General features: G+C 42.6%; 1 protein-coding gene across 1 annotated transcript in view; it reads right to left on the minus strand.

The window, feature by feature from the left end:
• The window catches only part of ERAP1 (endoplasmic reticulum aminopeptidase 1), a 35,563-nt gene extending 10,781 nt beyond the window's left edge, over window positions 1–24,782 (minus strand). The window contains exons 1-13 of the mRNA XM_082650616.1: window positions 24,634–24,782; window positions 18,543–19,083; window positions 16,372–16,510; window positions 12,904–13,038; window positions 11,712–11,832; window positions 10,489–10,643; window positions 10,018–10,131; window positions 8,695–8,826; window positions 5,131–5,262; window positions 4,912–4,983; window positions 3,474–3,628; window positions 1,914–1,993; window positions 1,162–1,345 (exon numbers count right to left, since the gene is read on the minus strand). Of these exons, the coding sequence (XP_082506742.1) occupies window positions 1,162–1,345; window positions 1,914–1,993; window positions 3,474–3,628; window positions 4,912–4,983; window positions 5,131–5,262; window positions 8,695–8,826; window positions 10,018–10,131; window positions 10,489–10,643; window positions 11,712–11,832; window positions 12,904–13,038; window positions 16,372–16,510; window positions 18,543–19,069 (1,946 nt within the window). The 5' untranslated portion in view covers window positions 19,070–19,083; window positions 24,634–24,782. The remainder of the gene's footprint in view (window positions 1–1,161; window positions 1,346–1,913; window positions 1,994–3,473; window positions 3,629–4,911; window positions 4,984–5,130; window positions 5,263–8,694; window positions 8,827–10,017; window positions 10,132–10,488; window positions 10,644–11,711; window positions 11,833–12,903; window positions 13,039–16,371; window positions 16,511–18,542; window positions 19,084–24,633) is intronic.
• Window positions 24,783–25,776: the final 994 nt, after the last annotated feature.

The raw sequence follows: 25,776 nt of genomic DNA on the forward strand, positions 1-25,776 counted from the left end.
AGGGTTAACTAGCTCTATGAGTTGTGGTTAAGATGCGATGGGAACAGGTCAGCATCTATCCCTCTGTGAAACGTCGGACTGTGCTGAACTTGCAGAGTAAAATGGAAAATTTGATCAAAGATCCTTCAGGAAGCCTCACCTGAGACTGCCACTCAGTCACAAGTATGAGTCCCTGGAGTCAACACATCCTCGTCTCCATTTCAAAAAGAAACTGAATATAGATATCAATTCTTCATTACAGAGGGTTGGTGTTAAACATCTTAGTGGTAGGGTGCACGCTCATGTAAATAAACACAAAATCCCCTATGATGTCATCAGTAATGCGCTATGGAAGGGAATATTTAGGCAGGGCAGAAATGGCTAGATAATCAACCCCTATCTTTATTCCCCACTGCTTTCTGTCACCTCAAGAGGCCCAGGAAAGGAAGTCCACAACATTTAGAGCAGAGACACGTGGGGCTGAGAATTACAGTATTCCCTCCCACTTGGGTGATTCCCCTTAGACTTCAGTTCTACCTAAATATTGAAGAAGGTTGAGTTTTAGGCTTGGGGAACATTTCCTGAAAAGCCAATGTTATGGGGCAAAAAAAAAGAGTGAACACTATCCTCACCCACTCAAAGGTCATCTGGTTGGGCCACATTTTATGAGCCACAAAGATGCTATGCAGTTCAGCTATCCAGTTTGGGTGGGGTGGGAGTGGGGCGTGTGGAGATCTCTCCTTTAGTCTGAGAGATGTAATGCCCACAACTTGGGCCTGGGCCACTTGGTCTTCTAAGAAGCCTTCAGGATTGTCAGAGACCCAGCGGGAAGAAACCTGATCTGTTACAGCAGGGCCAGAAAAAGCCGCAGGACTAGGCTTTAGGGACCAGGCAAGAGGTTTCTCCAGGATGTTGGTCTCCTGGTTTTCTACACTTTTGTCTCAGTCTGATCCGAGTCATTAATGATAAAGATTAAAATACAGATTCCTTACTTTTGCCTTACTCAGCGGACGCAGATAAGAGGTTAATCCTAAGACTAAAAGCAACCTTGAACTGTTAGAAGAACTTAGGAGAAAACACCCTTCAACTTATTAGCAATCACTTTCATCTTTAGAAATCAAGGATTTGAATGACAACAGCAGCTTTCAGAAACAAACCAAGACTGTGAAGAGCTTGTATTACCTGACAAGCTGAAAAGCATTGTTAATGAGACTGGCCCGATCACTACTGCTGATGGCCGTGTGTGTTCCTTTTAAAAGGCCAGTCAAAGAATCCCATCCATCATCCTCATAATGCACTATGTAATAGCCATTCATTCCAACATTAAATTTGATCCATTCCACCTCTTCTGGGAGGATGAGCACATCTAGAGCAAATAAAATAAATCATAGCTCCATTTTCTCTCTTGCCTGGAGAAAGCTTTTCTGATCAGAGACTGGACAAGGAAATTAAAGGCGAGTTTAATACTGAACAATTTTAATACTGAAATGAGTTTCATATTGAACACATTCCTTTTAGAAACCAGAAAACAGCATCCCAATAGACAAAAGCCAATACTAGTTTTAGACACTAATTTTGTGAGATTTATAGACCTATGAGAAGAATGCCATGTTTCAGGCCATATGTATGATATAACCCAGCAATGTTAAAGTAAGGGGAAATTTTCCCAAGTATCTCTTCTCCTCAGCATTACATACCTCAACTGTTTTAATCCCTATCTGGCAAGATACTGTCCTTCCTTTTTGGCAACCAGACAGTATTTTCAAACCTATATTCTTCACTAGAAATTGGGTCACAGATCTGCTTAAGATAAAGGCTGACCTGATCCTTTTTGTTTTAACCAAGATAAATAGCAAAGAAAACTTATTATCTAAGTCCTACACATTTCCATAGTTCCTTCTTGAAGAAAGCTAGTTAGTTCCACAACAAATTACCTGTTCTTGTCTTCAGCAAAAATCGCTGGACTGAGTCTGAGTTGCTGGTAATGAATGTCAATGGGACGTGCCACAGGTACCTACAAGAAAGGAGGATGGATTTGTTCATTTGCTGATTCACTGCAACAAGCAGTTCTTAAATCTCCTACCACGCTCCGGGCACTGGCTCATTTAAAGAAGGATGGTACCCAAAACTGCTACTGTAAAGAGCTCAAAACATCCCCAGCCCATTTTCCAGCTTTGTAGGAGTGGCCAGCTGGGGCACTATTCATTCTTCTTGGACTCCTTGAATAGAGCTAGGAATTTGGGCTCGCGTGAGCCCTGACAGCCTGCGCAGTGATTGCCTCAAGGGATCTCAGGGTGCCTAACTTTAAAAATGTGACCACTAGTAATGGCAGAAATTGATAGCATGTGCCTTCTAAATCATATACTCAGAAGAACACAGCATCGCTTCTGTGGAATTCCTGCCAAGGATGCATAAGCTGAACCTGATCGTGAAGAAACAGCAGAAGACCCAAATTAAAGGACATCCTCTAAAATAGCTAGCCTGTACTCTTCAAAAATATCAAGGTCAAGAAAGACAGACTGAGGAACTGTTTCAGAAAAAAAGAACTAAAGAGATGTGAACAGTAATACAATGTGATCCTATGTAAAATCCTGAACCAGGTTTCTTTCTTTCGCTATAAAGATATTATTAGGACCACTGAGGAAAGTTGAATAAGGTTGATACATTTGATAATAGTATTTATCAAGTTCACTTCATAATTTTGATAAAGGTACCGTGGTTACATAAATGAATTCTCTTGTTTTTTAGGAAATACGACACTCATGTATTTCAGGGTAAAGAGGAAATCATGTCTCCAACTTACCCTCAAACATTTAAAAAATATATATATGCCATATATATATAGAAAGAAATAAAGATCATATTTTTTGGAACTGTTTGATATTTTAGGTTATATGGAGAGAGAGAAAACAAATGTGGTAAAGAGTTAACACATATCTGCGCAAAGAATATATGGAATTCTTTGCTCTCTCCTTATATTTTCTCCATAGGTCTGAAATTATTTCAAAATAAAAAGTTTTGTAAATAGTGTCCATCCAGGGTCAGTCCAGTTGCAGTGTCTCATTTCCAGTGATGTCCTCTGTAGTGTTAAGCTGACAGACAGGTTCTGGGATCTAACTCAAGACTTCCAAAGAAGAGAATGGAGTCTCTTGTATTTCCCAGAAATCACCTAAATGTTTATGTCCTTAGCTCCAACCCAAATGCCAGGCACTATTGTAACTAAGTGGCAAATGCTTCTACTGGAGTTGATTTCAAGCCAGTAACTGGAAATTACCATCATATCTAACTACAAACCATGAGAATGTTAAAATAATTATACATCATCTTCATCCTTTTGAATAGATGGTGGTGGATAAGTCAAATTCCTAGGATATATAGATTTGATTAAAATATTTTAGCAACAAAGTTAAGGGCACTACTTCAAAAATAAGGGTTCACCCTACAAGACAGATGTTACCTAGGCAACAAAATGAGTTTCTCTCTGTGAACGTTACCCAGTTTCTGGGGCGTCGTCCGGGCCTTTCACATAGTGCTCTTGCTTCATGTGTACATTCCTCCCTCTCACGGTGATGGTTATCAGGGGAAAGCCCTTCTGAAGCATCCAGGTGTTCATCATGGTTTTCACATCAAGGCCTTCCTGTCGCCAGTGCTGGTTTATAAGAAAAAGGCAGACGCGTGACCCACTTGGACCCAACTCTAGGAAAAGAAAGAACCCAAGCTTGTGCTCACAGCGCTGCAACCAGTGAAGCTCTTCTGCGTCCCTTCCCCTGCTCCCTTCCCCCGCTGTCTCCAGCCACTGTATGCCCATTAAAGCACTGACTGTTTACTTTTCATTCTCTTTCTGTACACATAGATGTCTTGAGAACAGGTACCACACCTGGTTCTCCTGGGCAGACCTTAGCTTGGCACCAGGCACAAAGCAGGAGTGTGAATGAATGCAGGGGGAGAAGGGACAGAAAGTGGCCACGCGTTCAACACCTGCATAACGATGCTGGCTCTCAGACAAGCAAGGTGGGGAAAACATGTCCCATCAAGAGCCTGTACTTCCCAAGCGATAACACCGACATGGCTCACACTTAACAGATGGCCGTGAACTCAAACAAGGATCTATTCTTTGATACTAAAAGTTTTCAAAAAATATTTAAGAGCTAATAAAAGGATAAAACGTACTACAGGACACATCTAGTAACTACTGAATAAAGCTGTCTCTAAAAGCAAAAAAGCCAAGAAAAGAAAAACCTGGTGGATAAAATCCTGTTGGATCTCCAGACTCACCCTCAGCTACCTATGAAAATACTCCACAAGGCCAGATAAACAGAGACTCAGACTGTTTTGTGATTCAGGTGTTATGAATTCTTTATAGTTTAGCAGTTAAAGACATGAGTTAGATCTAAATTCAAATCCCCACTCTACAATTTACTAATCATATGCCTTTGGATTTCCTATTCCCATCTGTAAAAATAGGGATAACAGTACTCGCTCATAGGCGTGTTGTGAAGAGTAAAGCAGATGATACACGTAAGTGCCTCAAACGTGCCTGAAACATAGTAAGCGCTCAAGAATGCTCCCTGCCATCATATGTTTTTTCACAAATGAAGAGCTATGGAAACGATCGACATGGCCTGATGGATACAGTCCTGACCTACCACAGAAACATGTCATAAATCCACTGCTTTACAGAGAGTGAAGCTGAAGAAATTAGTATCAGTGAGATGTGGTACCAAAGAAGGTTGGACAACTCCCTTGCGTAGATAGATATAAGAAAAATTGTGGAAGTCTGTCAGTCTGGTATAGTTTAAACGCAGCCTTATCTATAGAGAGACTGATATCATCAAGGACCTCGGAAAGTTCAGCACAGAGCTATCTATCCTTCAAACAAAACGGAGTCAAAGAATGTGCTTCGGGGGAACGTGTACAGATGTAAAAACTTACTGAAGATGAAGATGAATGTTCACCTCTAGAACAAAATCCATCCATTTGTTGAGTGCCATCTGTAGGGCAAATCTAAAAACCAAAAATAAACACATCACTCAGTTCTGTAAAAAACACTCATGATTCTTTTCAGAGGGATTAATGTGGTACAGAGCAAAAACAAAACAAGATAATAGGCCTGTCAGTCCCAAACACAGAGATACACAAAAACATACTCACACTTGCCATACTATTCCAAAGGTCCTCGTTTTTGGTGTTTTTATAGCTATACTTCTGCAGATACTTTACAATACCGCTTTTAAATGCATCGGCACCAAGGTAATCTCTCAGCATATTCAGAACACAAGCTCCCTGAAAAGACAACGTAAATAACTGTTAGCTGTAGTCTGCCTCCATCTAATCTACCCTCACACTATTTTGGAGTCATTCTTTAAAATGCAGATACAGTAAACTTTTTAGTGTCTAGCAATTCAGGGAACAATTAGAGAAAGTGGGTTAAACCTGGACCTGTTGAGGCAGGGGATCAACATGACTGTTTATGCTTTTAGTCCACTGGAACCGTTTTCTATCACTAACCAAGCCTCCCCAACATCTGCGACCTTCCATTATTCACAGGTGAGTGGACAACGTACAGACTAAAACTGAACTTGAACCACCACGTGGCTCTCCTACTGCCGCTCTGGGGTGGGAGTGGGAAGGGGTAGAAGCAAAGGTGAGTAACCGGTGAGGAATCTTGGGGCCCAGGCAGGCTTGAGCAAAGAGAACTGGCAGGGCAAGAGTAACAATGAGAAAGGGAGCAAGAGAATTCCTAAATGCTCTGCATTCCCCTGATAAGAGCTCTTCTCCCCTCCACTCCCATTCTTGTAGATCATGGGTCACAAACTCAAATGCCTCCAGTGGTCAGACAGGTGACAAACGAGGGAAGTAGTCCAAGGATAAAAAAATGTTCTTTTACGTTCTTTGTTTCCCCCTGAACTTTGCATACAACTAACCACCAAGGACTCTTCCTTCCTTCCTCCATCCCTGTCTCTCAACAACCACCCTCTTTCAAGTCTTCTTTTCCTAAGAAATCATGATTCCCTCTTCCGAGAAAGCCCTTTCTACATTCTTTACTTCCTGAAAAGCCCCATTTCATCATTTTTTCTTAATTAATTTTTTATTGGAGTATGGTTGCTTTACAATGTTGTGTTAGCCTCCACTGCACAGCCCAATTCATCTTTAAGACATAACTCAAAATCTTCTTCTCCGGGAAAATTTCTTAGGTCCCCCCTAGGCAGAGGTAGTCTCTCTCTGGTTCTAGGGGATCATAGAGTCACTAGATAGGCAAAGCCCAGGTCCCTGAATGTCTACATGGTGTGCATATTCCTGCCAACAGGACTGGTGTTTTTTTTGAGGTATAATTGACATATAACATTAGTTTCAGGTGTACAACATGAATCAATACTTGTATATAGTGCAAAATGATCACCACAATACACCTTGTTAACATCCATCATTACACAGTTACAATTTTTTTTCTTGTGAGGAGGACTTTTAAGATCTACTTTTAGCAACTTCTGAATACACAATACAATATTATTAACTATAGTTGCCATGCTGTACATTATATCCCTATAATGTATTTTATAATCTGGAAGTTTGTACCTTTTGACCTCCTTCATCCATTTCACCTACCGCCGCCCCTCGCCCCTGGCAACCACCAATCTATGAGCTCATTTTCTGTGTGTTTGTTTTTACACTTAACATATAAGTGAGATCATACAGGATTTGTCTTTCTGACTTATTTCACTTAGCATAATGCCCTCAAGATCCATCCATGTTGTCACAAGTGCCAAGATTTCCTTTTTTATGGCTGAATATTGCACTGTGGAATGGTCACTTACGGAAACAATTATCTTGGCTGTTGTAAATAACACTGCCTGGAACGTGGGAGTGCACATAACTCTTTAAGCTAGTGTTTTTTGTTTTCTTTGAATAAATACCCAAAAGTAGAATTGCTGGATATGATAGCTTTATTTTTTAATATTTTGTTTTCCACAGTGGCTGGACCAATTTACATTGCCACCACAGTGCACGAGGGTTCCCTTTTCTCCACATCCTTGCCAACACTTGCTATTTGTCTTTATGAGATGAGCCATTCTGACCAGCGTGAGGTGATGTCTCATTGTGTTTTTTGTTTTGTTTGTTTTTTTTTTTTGCGGTACGCGGGCCTCTCACCGTTGTGGCCTCTCCCGCTGCGGAGCAGAGGCTCCGGACACACAGGCTCAGCGGCCATGGCTCACGGGCCCAGCCGCTCCACAGCATGTGGGATCTTCCCGGACCGGGTCACAAACCCGTGTCCCCTGCATCGGCAGGCGGACTCTCAACCACTGCACCGCCAGGGAAGCCCTCTCATTGTGTTTTGATTTGCATTTCCCCAATGATTAGTGATGTTGAGCACCTTATCATGTACCTATTGGCCATCTGTTTGTCTTTGGAAAAGTTTCTATTCAGTTCCTCTGCTCCTTTTAAAATCAGATTGTTTTCTTTAGTCATTGAGTTGTATGAGTTCTTTATATATTTTGGATATTACCCTTGTCAGACATATGGTTTGCAAGTATTTTCTCCCATCCAGTAGGCTGCCTTTTCATTTTGTTGTTTTTTTGTGCAGACAGCTTTTAATTTGATGCAGTCCCACTTGGTTTTTGCTTTTGTTGCTTATGCTCTTATACTTTTGGTGTCATATACCATAAAAATCACTGCTAAGACCCATGTCAAGAAGCTTTTTCTCTCAGTTTTTATGAGTATTATGGTTTACAGTCTTAACATTTAAGTCTTTAATCCATTTCAAGTTAGTTTTCGTGAATGGTGTAAGATAGTGGTACAGTTTCATTATTTTACATGTGGTGTTGGGAGAACTAAATGATCATTTTTTTAAGAGACTCTCCATTCCCCATTGTATATTCTCAGGTCCTTTGTCATAAATTAACCATATATGCATGGGTTGATTTCTGGGCTCTATTCTGTTCCATTGATCTATGTGTGTGTTTATATGTCTGTTTTATGTCTGCTTTTATCTCCTCTGCACTATTGGTGGAAACATGCAAACAAGATATACTTTTCCATTTGCTACACATAAAACAGCCAAGCATAATGATAAATGACACATTCTCTGCCAAGCATAATGATAAATGACACATTCTCTGCCTTGGTGAGGATAACAGAAACGGTTGGGAATGGAAGGGAAAGTGGAAAAGCAGAACTCTGATCTCATAAAGGAGCCATGACTTAGCTCCAGTCTATGCTGCTAAGGGAAATATAGGCCTGGTATGACCAGAATCCTTTTTCCCTCCAATCGAAGCCAAAAATCTGGATTTTTATTTAAAATCTCCCAATTATTATATGTTGGCAACAATTTCCAATTCTTTTATTAGACACATTGTGCAGGACAACTGTTTCTGAAGGCACCAAAAGCTATACAAGGGCAGAGGCTTTTGCCTGGTACACAGTTGATGCTCGATCAAGACCTATTTATTGAAGGATAAATAAAAAGCTTCTGTAGGCCATGAATATTCAACTTAAGAGAGTAAACAAACTGACCACAATATAATCTTTAGGATTTTAAGCTAAACTTCAAGTTAGGCCTAAAAGAGTTAACTCTGGGCAGCATGGGTGAGAAGAGAAGGAATTCAATCTGGGCTAGTCCTTATGAAGGGAAAGTCACCCCAAAACACTATCTATAACCTCTCCACCCCACATTTTTAAGTGTAGGGTCCAAACTGTACCCTTATAATCCATTTTTACCTTTTCATAAGAAACTTCATCAAATAGCTCCCGAATCTGAGCAGGATTCTCCACAGGTGTGGACACAGGGTGTGAGGAGTTTAATGCATCTACCTCCATAGCATTAAAACACTTATCAAAGAAATAATCTTCCTATTGAGACACAAAAAAAGACAACATCACCAATGATTTACATTTACTTGAAAAAAATACGAAATGAGGATGGTCTGACCTGGGATAATAGGTTCACACTCTCAATTTCTAATCTAACCTTTTCCATATTTATAGAATTTACAAAATTAAATAGAATTACTATCTTCTAAAGAACAGCCAAGAAACAGTGATCTTAGATCAACACTGAAATTTTTGTTTAAATACTTATCACCTTAGAATAAAGAAAATTTCCTATTAAAAAGAAAAACATTATGCCTACAGTCCAACAGTGCCAAAATCAGAAACTAAAATGTATAGTGATTTAAGTATCTCCAATCATCATCTATACTATTTTAAAGCAAAGAAATTTAGCTTTAAAACCATGTAGTGAAAGAAAAAGTAATGAAAAACAAATCCCAACTATAACCTGATTAGGGCATATTATCCAATAGAATAATATCCATACGTAATCATTTTTATTATTAAAGACTATGTGGAAACAGGAAAATATTTATGATCCACTCTAGTGTAATAATTATATGTACATTATAATTATAACTACATAAAAGTTATGTGTATTGGAAGATGAAAATGGGATATGAATATGTCCAAATGAAAATTATAATATGATAAAGGATTGCTTTTACATAAAGTTTCTTTTTAATTTTACTGCATTTGATTTTCACAAGTTAAACACATGATTTTTAAAGTCAACACGTAGAGGTTCCAAAGCATTAAGTCTGTGACCCATGAGTCTAGGTTCTTATACAATCAAATGTACAATGATCTTAAACATAACTCATTTCATCTGGCAACCAGGACCCTATTGAAATAGCAATCTGTACCTAATACTTCTTCAGTGAGCAACCCGAAGGTTGGGGAAGTGATATGGAACAGACAGGTTGTCACTATTTCTATTTCTTTGATATTAAGGGAGGACAAAATTTAATACTAACTTCATAACAATCATAGATTTGGAAATAAGCAATTGAGTTTGGAAATAAACCTTTGCAATGTATCTTTAAAGTTCACTAGCATTTTGGAAACCTGATTCATATTTAAACTCCCAGGGAAGTTATCAATCTTTCTATGAATTCCATGATCTAACATCAGTAAGTATTTTCCAGCAACATTAAACAACACAACAGATCGATCTAAAATGTAAAAAAAAAGTAAGTAAATACAACTTACAACTTTCAGTTCTGGATGAGTCACACTGACAGACACGAACTCCATAAACTTGGCAAATCCCTCATTTAGCCAAAGATCATTCCACCATTCCATAGTGACGAGGTTCCCAAACCACTGAAAGGAAAACATTACTCAGGTTATTCACAGATTTCTATGGAAACTAGATTATCTACATGGCCATAAACGTCAGACATTCAGAAGGAAATATATTTTATATGTGTAAGGTCAGTATATGAATGTTAACATATTTATAAAGCTAATATTTTTTTCAAAGTAAAAAGAAAAACTTCGCAATGTGTATTATAAAACATGGTACCTAATGCTTTAAAGAAATCATTTCTTCTTCTGGGAAAAAAGACATAGTAAAAATGAATTGGTAGAATTCATACAACAGTATGAATAGCCTATGTCCCAGAAAAGCAATATAGATATAGTTAACATTTTTTTGAAAGTGTGATTGAGCTTATATACCTGGTGGGCGAGTTCATGGGACACAGTCATCGTGATGCCAAGCTTACTTGATGCAGAAGACTTTTCAGCATCAAACAGTAGAGAAGATTCCCTGTATGTTGTCAGTCCCCAGTTTTCCATAGCACCAGACTGAAAGTCAGGAATAGCAGCAAGATCTTGGGAAGGAAACAAAAACATCTTACCAATCTCAAGCTACATGTTGCCCAAACACACTAACTTTCAGAGTGGATGGGCGTAGGGATCAAAGAAAAACTACGTGGCTCACGCAGAATCATGGATTATTCTAGACTGAAGAACCTTTCACAATAAAGAAAAAGGACTCAGTGACTCATACAGAGTTACTTTGCTGCTGCAAGACAAAGTCAGGCTTGGGTTTCAGACCTCCTGACTCCATTTCTAATTCTCTGACAAGGTGCTTGAGGACTAGACAATTTTAACAATTGTCTCAATAATCCACTCGACCTTGGATGCCCAAGACTCCCATACACCTAAAAACTCAAAACACACAGTAGTTTTAAGGGCTCATGTAAGAAAGAAAATGCAGATTTTCTCATGCTCTATCAATGAATTCATTCGAAAAATTCATTGAGTACTCTATGTTCCTACCAAATGTGTGCCAATCATGAAAAAAATACAGCCTCTGTCCTTTGCTATCTGCCCAATAATATAGTTGTGCTTGTCTTTAAAGTCAGAAGGCAAGGACTTCCCTGGTGGTGCAGTGGTTAAGAATCCACCTGCCAATGCAGGGGACACGGGTTCAAGCCCTGGTCTGGGAAGATCCCACGTGCCGTGGAGCAACTAAGCCCATGCACCACAACTACTGAGCCTGCGCTCTAGAGCCCGCGAGCCACAACTACTGAAGCCCGCGAGCCACAACTACTGAAGCCCGCACACCTAGAGCCCGTTCTCCGCAATGAGAAGCCACCGCAATGAGAAGCCTGCGCACCATAATGAGTAGCCCCCGCTCACTGCAACTAGAGAAAGCCTGCACATTGCAACGAAGACCCAACACAGCCAAAAATAAATAAATAAATTTATTTTAAAAAAATTAATTTAAAGTCAGAAGGCAAAATTATCTCCATGACAAGTGCCTCAGGAACCTGCCAGGTTTTAACGACTTGAGGGCCTGCCGAGCTGAGGGGGGAGATGCCAATTAGGAGGATATAATCTACTGCTGGGGTCAGTAAATGCCACACTTTGTAATACCTGTGCCAAATCTATACCTTGTTTGGATAAGGGATATGGAATGCTGAAATAATCCTCATAAAATTCTAGAAGAGTCACCGCGGCATCCAGTGCATAACCTGCCTGATTTATCTTGTCTGGGACAGCATACACGGAAACCTGAAGAGAAAGGTACACGGAAGTTATCCAAATGCCACAGTGGCTTCTCTAGAAGACTGACATTAACAGCTTCATATTGTGGGATATGGTTGCCAATATTAAGAAAGACAATTGGAAGTTCTATTTCTTATATTAATGCTGACTGTTCCTGATCAAACCCCCCTTCTGAAAACTACAACAAACGCTGGATAACAAATACAAACATGTCTTTTTAAATGTTTACATGAGATAGTGAAAAAGTAAAGCCGACTTAGTTGCCAAAAATGAGAAGTCAGCAGAGCACTGCAGCCAGCTTTTGCCCTGAGGACACTGGCCTAGTACAGATGGACTTGAGTTTGGGTTTTCATGGCATTAAAGAACTCAGGGGATAGGAGACAAAGTCCCAAGCCTGCCCAAGGTGGGAAACCTGATAGGAAATGTACCCCTATTTAAAAAAATGAGGTAACTTCAAATAAAGTATCCCGTCCCTCCTCTCCAAAAATCTTATTTGCATTCAGAACCACAGCGTACAGTTGAGCAGGTTGTTCACTACACAATAGTACCCACCCGAGTGGCAAGTGCTCTTTGAAACAAGATCTTTTTCTCTAGTACTCCAGTATTCCCTGGCCCAAATGCTCTCCCCAGAGCCATTTAATACTCCAAGCAGACTGCTCTATCTTACTTCCTTCCCATGGTTAGACACTCCCGCTCAGGTAGTCCGTGACATTCACTTCCAAACTGCATGAAGTTATACACAGGAGCAACCTTAGAAACCATTGCAGGATCTAGTCCAACTTACACATTTTAAAAAAGTATAAGCTAACTTCCAAGGGGAGCAGGGCAAAAGGGAGCAGAAAGTCAGTTAGTGGTGGAGCCAGGACCATGACCCAGGCCAGGCCAGGCCTCACCGCATGTTTTTGCTATTAGAACCCCACTGTAAATATGAGTATCTGAGACAACGGGATGACCAACCAACTGGTTTGCCCAAGACTGAGGGGATTCCTAGGATGCAGGACTTCCAGTTTTAAAACCAAGACAGTCCCAGGCAGGCCAGGACAAGCTGGTCACCCTATGTGACAATCGCAGGTTCACCTTGATGCCATTTTTGGTCATCTTGCTGACAGACTTAAAATCTGAAACAATGAAGGCCACCAGGTAGGTGCTCATCTTCACGGTCACATCAAAATGGTCTTCTACGAGTCCTTCAGCAATAGTCACAGATTTAACCTAAAATCAGAATAACTGAAATCATCAAATACAATTACCCAAGACATTGAAAACATTTTATAAAGAGAAATTTCCTAACTCTCAGACATACTGAAAGTATATGACATGACATTTGTATAATTATTTAGAAATATCTCTTTCCGGGGCTTCCCTGGTGGCGCAGTGGTTGAGAGTCCGCCTGCCGATGCACGGGACGCGGGTTCGTGCCCCGGTCCGGGAAGACCCCACATGCCGCAGAGCGGCTGGGCCCATGAGCCATGGCCGCTTAGCCTGCGCGTCCGGAGCCTGTGCTCCACCACGGGAGAGGCCACAACAGTGAGAGGCCCGTGTATCGCAAAAAATATATATATATATCTCTTTCCGATATCTGATTATAATTTAGACATTAAGGCCAAACCATTCTACTCCATTTCTTTCTTTATCGAGATATAATTCACACACCATAAAGTTCACCATTTTAAAGTATACAATTCAGTGGTTTTTATTATATTCAGTTATACAACCATCACCACTTAATTTCTTTTAAATAATCCAGATGATCACAAACTCACTCATATTTGGCACATGAGGATTGATAACATGGGTGAGACAAAGCAAAACTGAGATTGCTGGCTTCGCCAAGATGTAGCTCACTTAAATACAAGGTATGAGAATGATCTGGAAATGCAGAGTCTAATAGGGGTCACCGAGGACCACCTAAAAAGAGCTTCTGCTTTCCTAAACAGTTGAAAGTAACCCATGCCTGGGCCTGACCCTGCAAAGCCTCCTCCAAACTCTGATTTGCTTCACTGGAATCAGTTTTTCAATGCAATCAGGGAGCAGCCTGGCAGAGTAGGGTTGGGGTGATAAAGGTACAGTCTAAGATGTCGGCTTCCAGAGAAGAAAGTCTAATGCCTCAGCCAACAGAAAGCACTGGGCAGGACCCTGGAGAGAAGACCATCCAGAACGAATCTGAGAAGTTCCATGTTAACACATGCATTGTTCCTGTAATCTTATTTCTACCTCTATTTCTCTGCCCCCTTATCCTTCTTCTTCTTCTTTTTTTAAAATTTATTTATTTATTTATTTATGGCTGCATTGGGTCTTTGTCGCTGTGCACGGACTTTCTCTAGTTGCGCCGAGCAGGGGCTACTCTTCGTTGCGGTGTGCGGGCTTCTCATTGCGGTGGCTTCTCTTGTTGCACGGCACAGACTCTAGGTGTGCAGGCTTCAGTAGCTGTGGCATGCGGGCTTCAGCAGTTGTGGCTCACGGGCTCTAGAGCACAGGCTCAGTAGTTGTGGTGCACAGGCTTAGTTGCTCCGCAGCATGTGGGATCTTCCCAGACCAGGGCTTGAACCCGTGTCCCCTGCACTGGTAGGCGGATTCTTAACCACTGCACCACCATGGAAGTCCCACCTCATCCTTCTTTTTAGTACCCATAGCCACAAGCTATGGTGCCTGCTGGTCACCCTTTGGTCATTCAAACCCTAACTCTGATAGCCAACCTAGGTTTACTCTTGAAGGACCCGAAATTACCTTTCTTTATAAAATGCCTTCAACCTACCCCTAACAGTAATTTCTATTCTTGACATTGTTTTAATTATTAGCACAATGTCGAGAATAGAAATTTAGATGTGATTAACTCCTGCCCCAAACACTTCAGTGTTCCAAAGGTGTATCTGCTTTTCTAGCCTCCAAAAAGATCCTTTGAGACCCCACTGTTCTTCCCCTCAACCCCAAGTCTGCATCTAGAGTGCAGGCCACCCTGTTAAATTTCTGCCAAGGGAAGAGCTTTCTTGTTCAAGAGCAAGATTACATTAGATTTTCTGATCCTCAACAAGTGGGTCCCGGACGTCCATGGATTTAGACTCCAGCATCTTTGGGGAGCCTTGGGGCTCTTGCCTTCCCCCTGCAAGCCTACAAAATCTCCACCAATCTTGTTTAGTGGGTCAGTCTGTCCCTCATTTCCAAACCACCCCTGTTCCTTTTTTCTCCTTAAGCTGTAATTCTCTAATTAGAGAACTCACTCCCATCCCAGGGAGCAATACCATAATATTTGGGGAGGGAACTATAATTTGAAAAAGGATTTTCTCTATCTCAAATTTATATTAGGAAAATGGCATAACTGTTTCTTATCTTGCTATATACAAATGCGGTGGGGAGAGAGACAAAAGTTCTTGGCTGGTAAGGATTCACAAAAGTCTGCTTTTTATACAGCCTTCTAGGAGGGAATGGCAGACTCCCTTTTAAGGGATCCTTAAGGGACTCAGTGAGCAATATAGAGTTCTAAAGGTTGAGAAATACTGTACTAGATGTTGGCTTGTGGCTCTGTGAGTCCCTTCCTGTGAAGCTAATGCCTCCCGAGTCAGCACAGGGATGAGGCGTGATACCCTTCTGGACTCTGGGCAAAGCCTATTCCACCCTGAGTCTCACCCACAGTGAGCTTCTCTGATCAAAGGGTGTGTGTGCTTCTGGAGTTGGTACGCATCGGGTGTAGAATGACAGCTCAGCTTATGTTTTCCCAGTGCTACCAGAACCATAGGATAACGGCACTTACTAAGTAATGTTATTCATTTGGCGAGGTCATCTTCTCCTCACTACTTTTAAAAATCAGAGGGGTTTTGGACTAGCAGATGCAAACTATTACATATAGAAGAGATAAACAGCAAGGTCCTATTGTATAGCACAGGAAACTATATTCAATATCCTATAATAAACCATAATGGAAAAGAAAAAATAATAAAAATAAAGAAATAAGAATCAGAGGGAAAACTGTCCACATCTGCTTTGAAACTGGGAACTGAGCTAGCTATCATTACTTACCTTTACTACCATAATAATCTTAAAATATTACTGTTTTTTTCTTTTTCCATCTGACCAACTTTGTGCCATAGTTACAAATTGCATAGCTAATATTATTAGTAATATAGTATATAGAAATTATAGAGAATGACTATATCATAGAAACATGGCCTTATTCAACAAAGCATTCCCTTTAAAATCCTTTTAAAAGAGCATATGAGAAAATAAAAGTGAAAGTGCTTTGTGAAGGGCACTCTCAGTTAACCTGACCTGAATTGTCCATAAAGTTTCCCTCCCATCAACACCGCACCTGCAATGTCACTCTTACCTAAATTTTGCATGTTTTTAGGGACAATTTTTTTCTTTGACTATAAATAAATTGTTACTTGAACCAAAAGCATAGGTTGGAAATGAAATAGAAAAGTTAGCTATCTGTAGGCAATAAAACAAACAGAACAGGCAACCTGAATGTTAACTGTCAGTGAGGTAATACAAATCACAGTGAATCAATGGACTTGTCTTGTGAGTAGACACACAGGAGTTTAGACTCACCAGTGGCATGTTGGAGATGGCGAGGTGTCTTGGTTCCCTTCTGATCTTGATTGAAAAACTCGCTTTGAAAGCAGGTTCATCAAAGCAGGGAAAGGCCATTCTGGCCGCAGTCGGTTCAAAATGTGTTGATGCAAGTATCCTAAAATTACGACAAGGGAAATAAAAATATACCATGAAGCACCAGGGACTATCAGTTAGGTGTGTGATCATTTTTTAATTCCTAAAGTTATCATAATCTTGATGAATCTCACTATTAAAAATTTTTTATATGACCAAAGCTATCATAAACTAAAAGACAAGCAAAAGAAAACAGGGAAAATTGATTGAAAGGTATTTGACAAAAGGTTAATAACCTGAACAGATAATGAGCTCTTAAAAAATATGTAAGAATTATACCCAGCAACCAAGTAGAATAGCAGGCAGAGGTCATAAATCAGCAACTCACAAAAGAAGAACCTACAAATAGTCAGGAAACACATCCGAAGCTGCACAGCTTCCTTAATGATCGATGTAATAAATTAAAGGGAAAAATCCATTGGCGTTTTGGCTTTAAGAGGATTGCCAATACACAGTATTAGTGAGGAATATGGCAAGGGATATCAAAAGTTTATGGACCCTTTGACCTAGCAATTTTACTTCTAGGCATTTATTCTGAAGAAATGATGTACGAAGATGCTTGTCAAATTATTGCTGATGGCCAAAAAGTTGGAAACAACCTAATTTCCATCCATCAGGGATTAGTTAAATAAACCAACACACAAACATATATTTTAATAAAGTCGTTAAAATGACGTATAGGGATAGTCATCCGTGTAAAATACATCTCCTCAACATATTAAAAAACTCCCTCGTGAAACAGAAAATATAGCATGGCTCCATTTACATAAAATAATGTGTACGCATATCCAGAAAAGAGTCTAAAGGCTATTCCCCTGGAATAGAAGCAGTAGTTATCTCTAGAGGCTATAATGAGGGTACATTTTACTTTTGAAAAAAATCTTTTTGGTAGTATCTGACTTTTTTTACCTCAAAAAAATAATATGAAATCTGAAAGTAAGTTAGTATAATCTACTAACAAATGAAATTTGATTTTAAAATTTAGTATAAAATCTCCCAAAATATCTTATTAAAAACAGAACTAGGGCTTCCCTGGTGGCGCAGTGGTTGGGAGTCCGCCTGCCGATGCAGGGGACGCGGGTTTGTGCCCCGGTCCGGGAGGATCCCACGTGCCGCGGAGAGGCTGGGCCCGTGGGCCATGGCCGCCGGGCCTGCGCGTCCGGAGCCTGTGCTCCGCAGCGGGAGAGGCCACAGCAGTGCGAGGCCCGCGTACCGCAAAACAAAACAAAACAAAAAACAAACAAACAAACAAAAACACAACTAAAGCAAGGCAGGAGAGGATCCCTAAAAAAGTTTTAACTGAGACAAAAATCTTAATATTTCCTCTAATTGTTTGTATGGGTTGAATTGTGTCCCCTAAAAAGATACATTGAAGTCTTATTACCTAATATCTGTGTAACTTTATATAGAAATAGGGTCTTTACAGATGTAATCAAGTTCAGATGAGGCCATCAGGTTGGGCCCTAATCCAACAGAATCGGTGTCCTTATAAGAAGAGGGAAATTTGGAGAATGGCCATGTGACAGGCAGGCAGAGACTGGACTGATGTAGCTGCAAAGCCAAGGAATGTCAAAGACTGACGGCACCACAAGCTAGCAAGAGGCAAAGAGGGGCTCAGAGACTTAGAGCATAGGCCTCCTGACACCCTGATTTTGGACTTCCAGCCTCCAGAACTGTGAGAGAAAAAACTTCTATCGTTTTATGCCACCCAGTTTACGTGCTTTGTTAAAGCAACCCTTGGAAACTAGTACATAGGCCAAGAGAATTTAAAATATTTATTATATGCCAGAAATCTAATTAAATAAACAAATAGGTATTCCCTCTGATAGAGCTGGAGGAAAGAAAACTGGTTAAAACAGATGAAAAAGGAGATCCCCCAAAACAGGGAAAAAACTATAAGCCATTTTTAAATCTACAAAGAGATGCAAAACAAAACCAAAGAAAGAATTCAACAATCAAGGGAATTTTAAAAGACAATCCACCTGAAGTAATAAATTTCGTGTGGGTAGCACTTGAACCTTTAAAAAAAAAGAGAGAGAGAGACGAAAAAATACCTCACTTCCCCTTCCTTGGTTCTGTAGGTGCTTTTATAAAATCCATAGAAACTCTCAGAAAGATTGCCAGCATAGTCAATGACAATGGTGTAGGGGAGCCCAACCACCAGGGGCTCAGGAGCCAGGAGTGCGATTTGCTCCCGAGGCGGGTATTCCAGGACTCTCAGCGGCTCTTCAGACTGCCTCTCACCAGCTCCCTTCCTCAGGGCGGCCTTAGATATTTGCAGGTGGTGACTATGCAGGATGATGGTACTGGTGGGCTTGCTGGCTGTGATTTCTATTTCCGTGGTTCCCCCGAAAGTCAGCGTGGTGAGGTTGGCGTGAATCATGAGATCGTAATGAAGTGGGATGATGTGCTCAGGAAGTCGCATTTTATTCCAAGGAAATGGTGCCCTGTTACTAGCCTTTGGAGGTGTTGTTTCACTGCTCTGACACCAGGATGGAGTTGCCACAGTTAAGAGCATCAACAGTGATGAAAGCAGAAGGGACACAGTCACAAGGGGCCGTTTGACGGACAGAGGTATCATCTTGCTTGAACTGCCTAGTGGCACAAATGTGTAAAAGAAAAAAAAAAGAGTCACTAAAATATTATCAAGACAGCATAATCTCAGAATGTATCCATCCAGAATGAACAGATACAGATACAAACTTTCAAAAGTACTAGGTCTTTTCCTGAAAGTAAAATTACCTTCCCTGTGTTAATAATTCATAAGAAGAAAGAAGTTTATGGTCAGCAACAATCATTAACACCTACTGTAAGGCATCATCTGGCATTCAAAGTTTAAATTAACTCTGACCAGTCAGGGTTCTCTGTTGAAAGAACAAGCTCTGGCTGAGGATCCCGAGTAGCTCACTAAATGGGTCACAGGGTTGCCAGGTCACTTGGGAAACCAGGCTCATAAAACAGGCAAAAATGGGCGGCCAGAACCACATCAGAGAAACACCTGATCAGGTGACCACCCGCGACCCACACTGGACCTTAGAAGGAGCCACCCTACTGCCTAGAGATTAGATTCGGACACCCCTGCGGCCACCAGCAGAGTGAGGTCTCCACTGCCCCTGCAACGTTCTGTTGTTTCAGCAGAAGCGAGGTGTCCACACTACCAGGCTGGGAGGTGGAGAGAGCAAGAATCTGGGCTTACAGCTTCCTCAACGGGAGACAGGCCTTGCTTCCCACTAAGCTTACAACGCAGAGAGTTCTTAAAACACAGGAAGTATAGGAAGGAAACATACATGCTCAGTACTAAGTGTGGGGGGAAAGGCAAGTATTTGTAACAGTAAGCCTTCATAACACTGGCATCTTTGTCAAACTGTCCTGCCAAAACCTGATTTAGTATCTATTTAGCCAGGGAAGACTTTAGAGTGACTTTTCATGATAGTGTGTGACAATCCCCTGGTTTCTCTCTTACACTCTATCCAACAAATAAGTGTTGCATGCCTGCTACCTACAAGGCTGTGTGCTGAGTACCGTGTGGGATATAAGAAGATACAAGACACAAATCCCATAATCAAGGACTTCAAAATCTGGAAGGGCAGAAAACATATATACACAAAGAGTAAAACACAACAAAGTGTGGAGTGCTTTAAAAATAATAATAGGGACTTCCCTGGCAGTCCAGTGGTTAAGACTCCACGTTTCCACTGCAGGGAGCATGGGTTTGATCCTTGGTCAGGGAACTAAGATCCCACATGCCGCGTAGTGTGGCCAAAAAAAAAAAAAAAAAAGGAAGAAGAAGAAAAGAGTGCTGAGGGAGAATGGAATGGTATTTCCAAAGGGAGAGAGTGACTTTGGCTGCAGAGTGAAGCTGAGATGCCTTTATGCAAGAGCAGCATTGGGAGTGGTCTGGAAGGAGAGGTCGGATTTGGAAGTGAAGGGAGGGCATCAGAGGCACTGCAGGTGGAGCAAGCCATAGCAGTAGCTACAGCACAAAAGGTGAAAGGATAGGGCTGTTCGGGCAATCCATGTGGACAGAAGCAAACCCCAGGAGAACTTGCTGGAGAATAATTATTCACAAGGCAAGGAGGGGGGTGACTCTAAGGTTACACTCAAAGCACACCAGGAGGCATGATGCAGACCATATTTTGCACTTCATTAAGGCCACGGGACATAAAAGAAATGCGAATTTTAAGGGAATTGGCAATCCATGCCCAGAGAACCAAGCATACATTTTTCTCTCTCTTAGACAAAGCTGCCTCTCTAATAGCAGTTGGCCAGGAGCGGCTTCTGTCAGGTGAGCTCAGGTTATTGAAATGATGGTGGTACACTGGATTCTTCCTCTATGTTAGTGGTTCTCAACTTTGGCTGCATATTAATGTCATCTAGGAAGCTCTTAAAATAATGACTGGGGCTTCCCTGGTGGCGCAGTGGTTGAGAGTCCGCCTGCCAATGCGGGGGACACGGGTTCGTGCCCCGGTCCGGGAGGATCCCACATGCCGCGAAACAGCTGGGCCCGTGAGCTGTGGCCGCTGAGCCTGCGCGTCCGGAGCCTGTGCTCCACAACGGGAGAGGCCACAACAGTGAGAGGCCCACGTACTGCAAAAAAAACCAAAACAAAACAAAACAAAAAATAATAATAATGACTGATGCCTGGATCCCTAGGTCAGGGCATCATAATTTTTTTTAAACTTCCCCGAAATTCTATTGAAGAGCCAGATTGAGGAACCTCCTAGATAATCCTTGCCAAGCCATGGTCTTATCCCTTGATCTCTATGTGGGGAACACGACTTCAGGGGAATGACTGATGTGCTATCCCCACCCTTCACTCTCCATTCTGCTCCCTTCCGAAGCACACAGCTACAAGTACTGACCTCTCGCTTCCCCACGGAGTAGATCTGCAGGCTAAATAAACAGAAAGGATGCAAGCACCGTAGAGACAGTCAGCAATGGAGACACCATAATCCCAGCTCAAAAGGCACCACCCAAATGAGACAGAAAAGAAATGTGAACAGGAAGAACAGGGGTTTCTGTTTTTGTGTTTCTTCGGTTTTGTTGTTGTTGTTGTCTAGGAACCAACTAAAGGATGCTTCCAGCCATGGAGGATTGGAGTGATTTGGAAGAGAAGAATAAAGTTTAAACACCAAAATAGTAAAGAGTTCCTGCCCCTACCTCCTCAGGCAGAATCCCAGAGCAGAATGATGGATCTCCCTTGACGTTGAGGGGCCAGAGGTAAAAAGAACTTGCATGATGCTTCCATTTGGAACTTCTGATGACAGTAGCTTAGTGGGTGTGGCCTGCGCCCCAAGATGGCAGAGAGCACAGGGAAGGTGGCAGGTTCAGGCATGCAAGGGCTCTGGGAGTCCTCAAGGGTTCTCCAACAGCCCAAGAAGAGATCTAAAAATTCCAACTGGTTCTGAGCTGACAGCAAGGCCCACGGGCTGCTGAAGGGGTTGGCGGTGGCACCTCATAGCAAAGGCCTTGCAGTGTTGGGTCCAAGATAGGAGGAAACCAAAGAGATAATGGCTGTGTCTCAGAGAGGATGCAGGGCCAGGAAACCAAAGTGGAACACGTGATATAGACAGCATAAATGTTGGAATTCATACATACATATGTAATTATCGCTATATCCACAATATATATATTAGGTTTACAGTCAGAAAAGAAAATCTGGCTTTGAGTTCTTGCTCTGACACCTACTATGACCTTGGGCAGGTTGTTGAACCCTGGTTCCATTTTCTTCGTGTGTAAAACGAGATAACACCTCTCTCACAGGATTGTTGTGAAAATTAAGTTAAAATATGTTCAATTACTCATTCCACAGATATGTATTGAGGGTGTATTATGTGCGAGGGTTTTGCGGGGCAGTGCAAGACAGCACAGGTCCCTGACCTCAAAGAGCATATACTGGGGGTGGGGTGACTTTTAACAAGTTTACACAAATACAAACATAGATAGTTACCAACCATGATTTAGCTATGAAGAAAAAAGCAACACACATACTGAAAGAGAGTAACAGGGTGGACTGATGTACACTGGGGGCTCTCTGAGATGTTTAGCTGAGATTTAAAGGACAAATTCACGTCAGCTGAGGAAAGAGGGAGAGTTTTGCCAACAGAGGGAACGGCACACATACTTGCAAGCTCAGGGGCAGCGGAGAGTGCTAGTTATTTATAAAGTCAGTGAAGCTGAAGCCCGGCATGTGGCAGGAAGATGCGCCTGGAGAGGTGGGCAGGGGCCAGACCACCACACACCGTCTAGGCATCTTAAGGATTTGGATCCTATCCTAAGGGCAATGAGAAACCACAGGGATTTGAGCTAGGAGATCTAGCTAGGATCCAGTTCACACCTAAAGAAAATCACCCTTGTTGCTGTGTGGAGAGTGGAAGACTGGAAAGAAGTAAGAGTGAAGGCCAAGAGACCACTTAGAAAGTAGTGTAGACAAAATAAGAGAGTGGTTCATACTCAGATGGTGTCAACAGAAAGAATTGGGGGGGGCGGGGTGGAGACAGAGAGATGGATGGATTCAACATCTATATTTAGGATGGATTAGAAGTAGGGAGTGAGGGAAAGGACAGGATGTATCAGGATGGCTGCCAGGTTTCTACAGTGAACTTCTGGGTAGTCACAGGTGCCTTTTATTGAAATGGAGAAGGCCAGAGGTGGAAGAGGTTGAAAAGGGAGAAGAGGGAATGAAGGGTTCATTTTTTAGTATGTTTAATTTGTGCTGTCTATGAGATATCCAGGGGGATTTATCAAGAAGGCAGTTAAATATACACAGATTGAGGGCACAGAGATAAGGGTTTTAAAGGAATTTCCTGTACTTGACTGTACGCCTTTAAAGTTTTCAAAAGTATCTTCCTTTGGCATCTGATCTTACCAAAGCTTCTTTCACAATGTTGTGGATAAAAGTGCAGCAGTAACAGAGTACCTAACTTTACTTCACAGCCAGAAAGAGTTCAAGATGCTTTAGGAACCTTACTGCCTTTGGTGATTCTGACTTTTCCCACTTACACAGGAAGTCAGGGGCAACTGGTCCTGGGCTATCTCATACTTCCCTTCATTGGGACACTATGGAATGTGAAATCCATCACCAAGAGGTCATGGACCTTCTTCCAAAATGGTCTGAACGATGAAATTAACAAGCATTGATAACAGCTTGTCACTGCTGGTAAATAATAAAAATGTTTAATCAGTTCAATTTTCTAACATATTAGAATTTATCTATTTAGGCCCACCTGAAAATGTGCTACATATCAGTACAATTCCAACTCTGTGGAAAAAGAGACAACCCTGGCCAATTTTTTTAAGTTTTGGGTTTTTTTTTTTTAAGTTGTCGACCACATCCCGAATTGAGAGCAAATACTCTGGGGATTCAGTAGAAAACAGAGCATTTCTTTCTGAACCTGGCCTCACAAAGACCCTCCATGAAAAAGGTAAGGAAGTGTCTGCACGTCTCCTTCCTCATGAAATTAACTTGCAGGCCCACCAGGCGTGTAAGACACCCAGAGGGGGAATTTTCATTTGCTCAAACAGTCGTGTTTTAACTCGATAAACCCAGGCTGAGCCAAAGAGAAGGGAGGACAGACAACTACTAGCAACAAGTACAGGAGACGAAGGGAGAGAACTGATCTTGAGGACACTTAACTCTTGTTCCCAGAACACCCCCGCGCCTGCGAGTAACCAAAGCCACGTACGTTTCTCTATTATCTGCAAGGCGCCCTCCTCGGCCTAACCCCACAATCCACCCACCAGTTCACTTGGCCCTACTCGGCAGTCCGGTGGACGGGGCGGGCAGGAACCCAGCCTCCAGGAGGAGCGCAGAAGGAGGCTCCCAACTGCCGGCCGGGAAGTGGCACAGCCCGGGGAGCGCATGGAGCGGACGCACCAGCCCTGCGCCCTTGTCCATCTCCCAGTGGAAAAGAGGGACAAGGACGCGAGCAGGACTGGGCCCGCGCCAACCCCGCCGCCCTCCCCACGGACATGATCCCCAGCCCCACGACTCCTCCCAGCCCCACTTCGCAGCCCCCTGGTTCTCTTCCTCCCCGCGCCCTGGACCCCAGGCCTCCCCAGCATAGGGGGGATGCCTGGGCCCCGTCCTTCCCCAACCACGCAGCCCCCTCCCCGCGGGGCGCACTGGGGACGGTAGCGCTGTACCTGGGGCTCGGGGACCACACCGCTGCTGCCTGCCTTGGCCGCCCCGGGACCGAAAGTGAAAGTGGAGCCGGAGCGGCACGCAGAAGCGCGGGGTCGAGCCTCGGCAGGCGCAGGGGCGCCCCAGGCCGAGGCGGTAGCTGGGGAAGGGAAAGCCCGGAAGTGGGGACGAGCAGACATCGCTGTTCCCAAAACAGGAGTTCACAAAACAGTGCGGCAGCAAGGGAAGCCGCAGGGTTGCACTGCTGGGGGCCCAGGCGGGGCGGAGCACCCCTTTAGGAATGCAGAACATTTCCCCTGCGTGTGTCTCTGGAGTTTTGGTTTGGTTTGGTTTTTCATTGATTAGCCTTTGGTGCAGCGGAGGTTTGGGGCTTAAGAATTGGGCCGGGGCTCTTAGAGGGCTCTTCGGTGGACCGGAGCTCCCCTCTATCCCAGCCTGAGCCAGCTCAAAGCCCCTTGGACGCAAGGGGTGTCCATCATCTCACCTCCGCAAATGGGCTGAGAGCCCTCGGGCCCGCCTCAGAATGAAACAGGAACCCAGAGCAGTTCTTGGTTTCTGCAAAATGCTGAACTGTTCGGGCTTTCACCGGTAGAGGGGTTCGGCTGGAGACACCGAAGAGGAAGAAAGGGAAACAGAGGCCCGGAACTGCCCCACCAATACCAAGGGGCCCTTGGACCCCAAGGGTTTGCTGCTCCCCACATTAAAAACTCTCCCTCCCTGCTTTTTCAAATCAAATGACCTTTGCTCCCCTTAAAACATTCAGACTGGATGAAATGTCTCAGAAAGCCCATCTTTAAACAGTTCAGGGTAAATGAGGTAACAAGCCAAGAAAACTCAAATATTCACACTCACGAAAGGCTGCCCCGGCCCCTCTGGGATTTTTCCTCACTATACTCGGGCTTTCTCCTCTCACTTCTTTCTCTGCTGCCTTGCCTTTGAGAACCTGGGTTTCCAAGTCGCTAGAACAGTATTTCTCAGCTTTTTCCCCCTCAGTCTTATGCCTCCTTTTGAAAAACATAATATTTTGTTCTGCATATTCTCTCCAGTCAAGGATATTTTGTAACATACAATTAACACCCTGTCCCCAAGCCCAACCAGAGTGGAACCAAGGGAAGATTTTTCACTAAAATTCAACAAGAAACCAA

Source organism: Grampus griseus (genome assembly GCF_964374135.1).
Source record: "Grampus griseus genome assembly, chromosome: 3".
Taxonomy (NCBI): domain Eukaryota; kingdom Metazoa; phylum Chordata; class Mammalia; order Artiodactyla; family Delphinidae; genus Grampus; species Grampus griseus.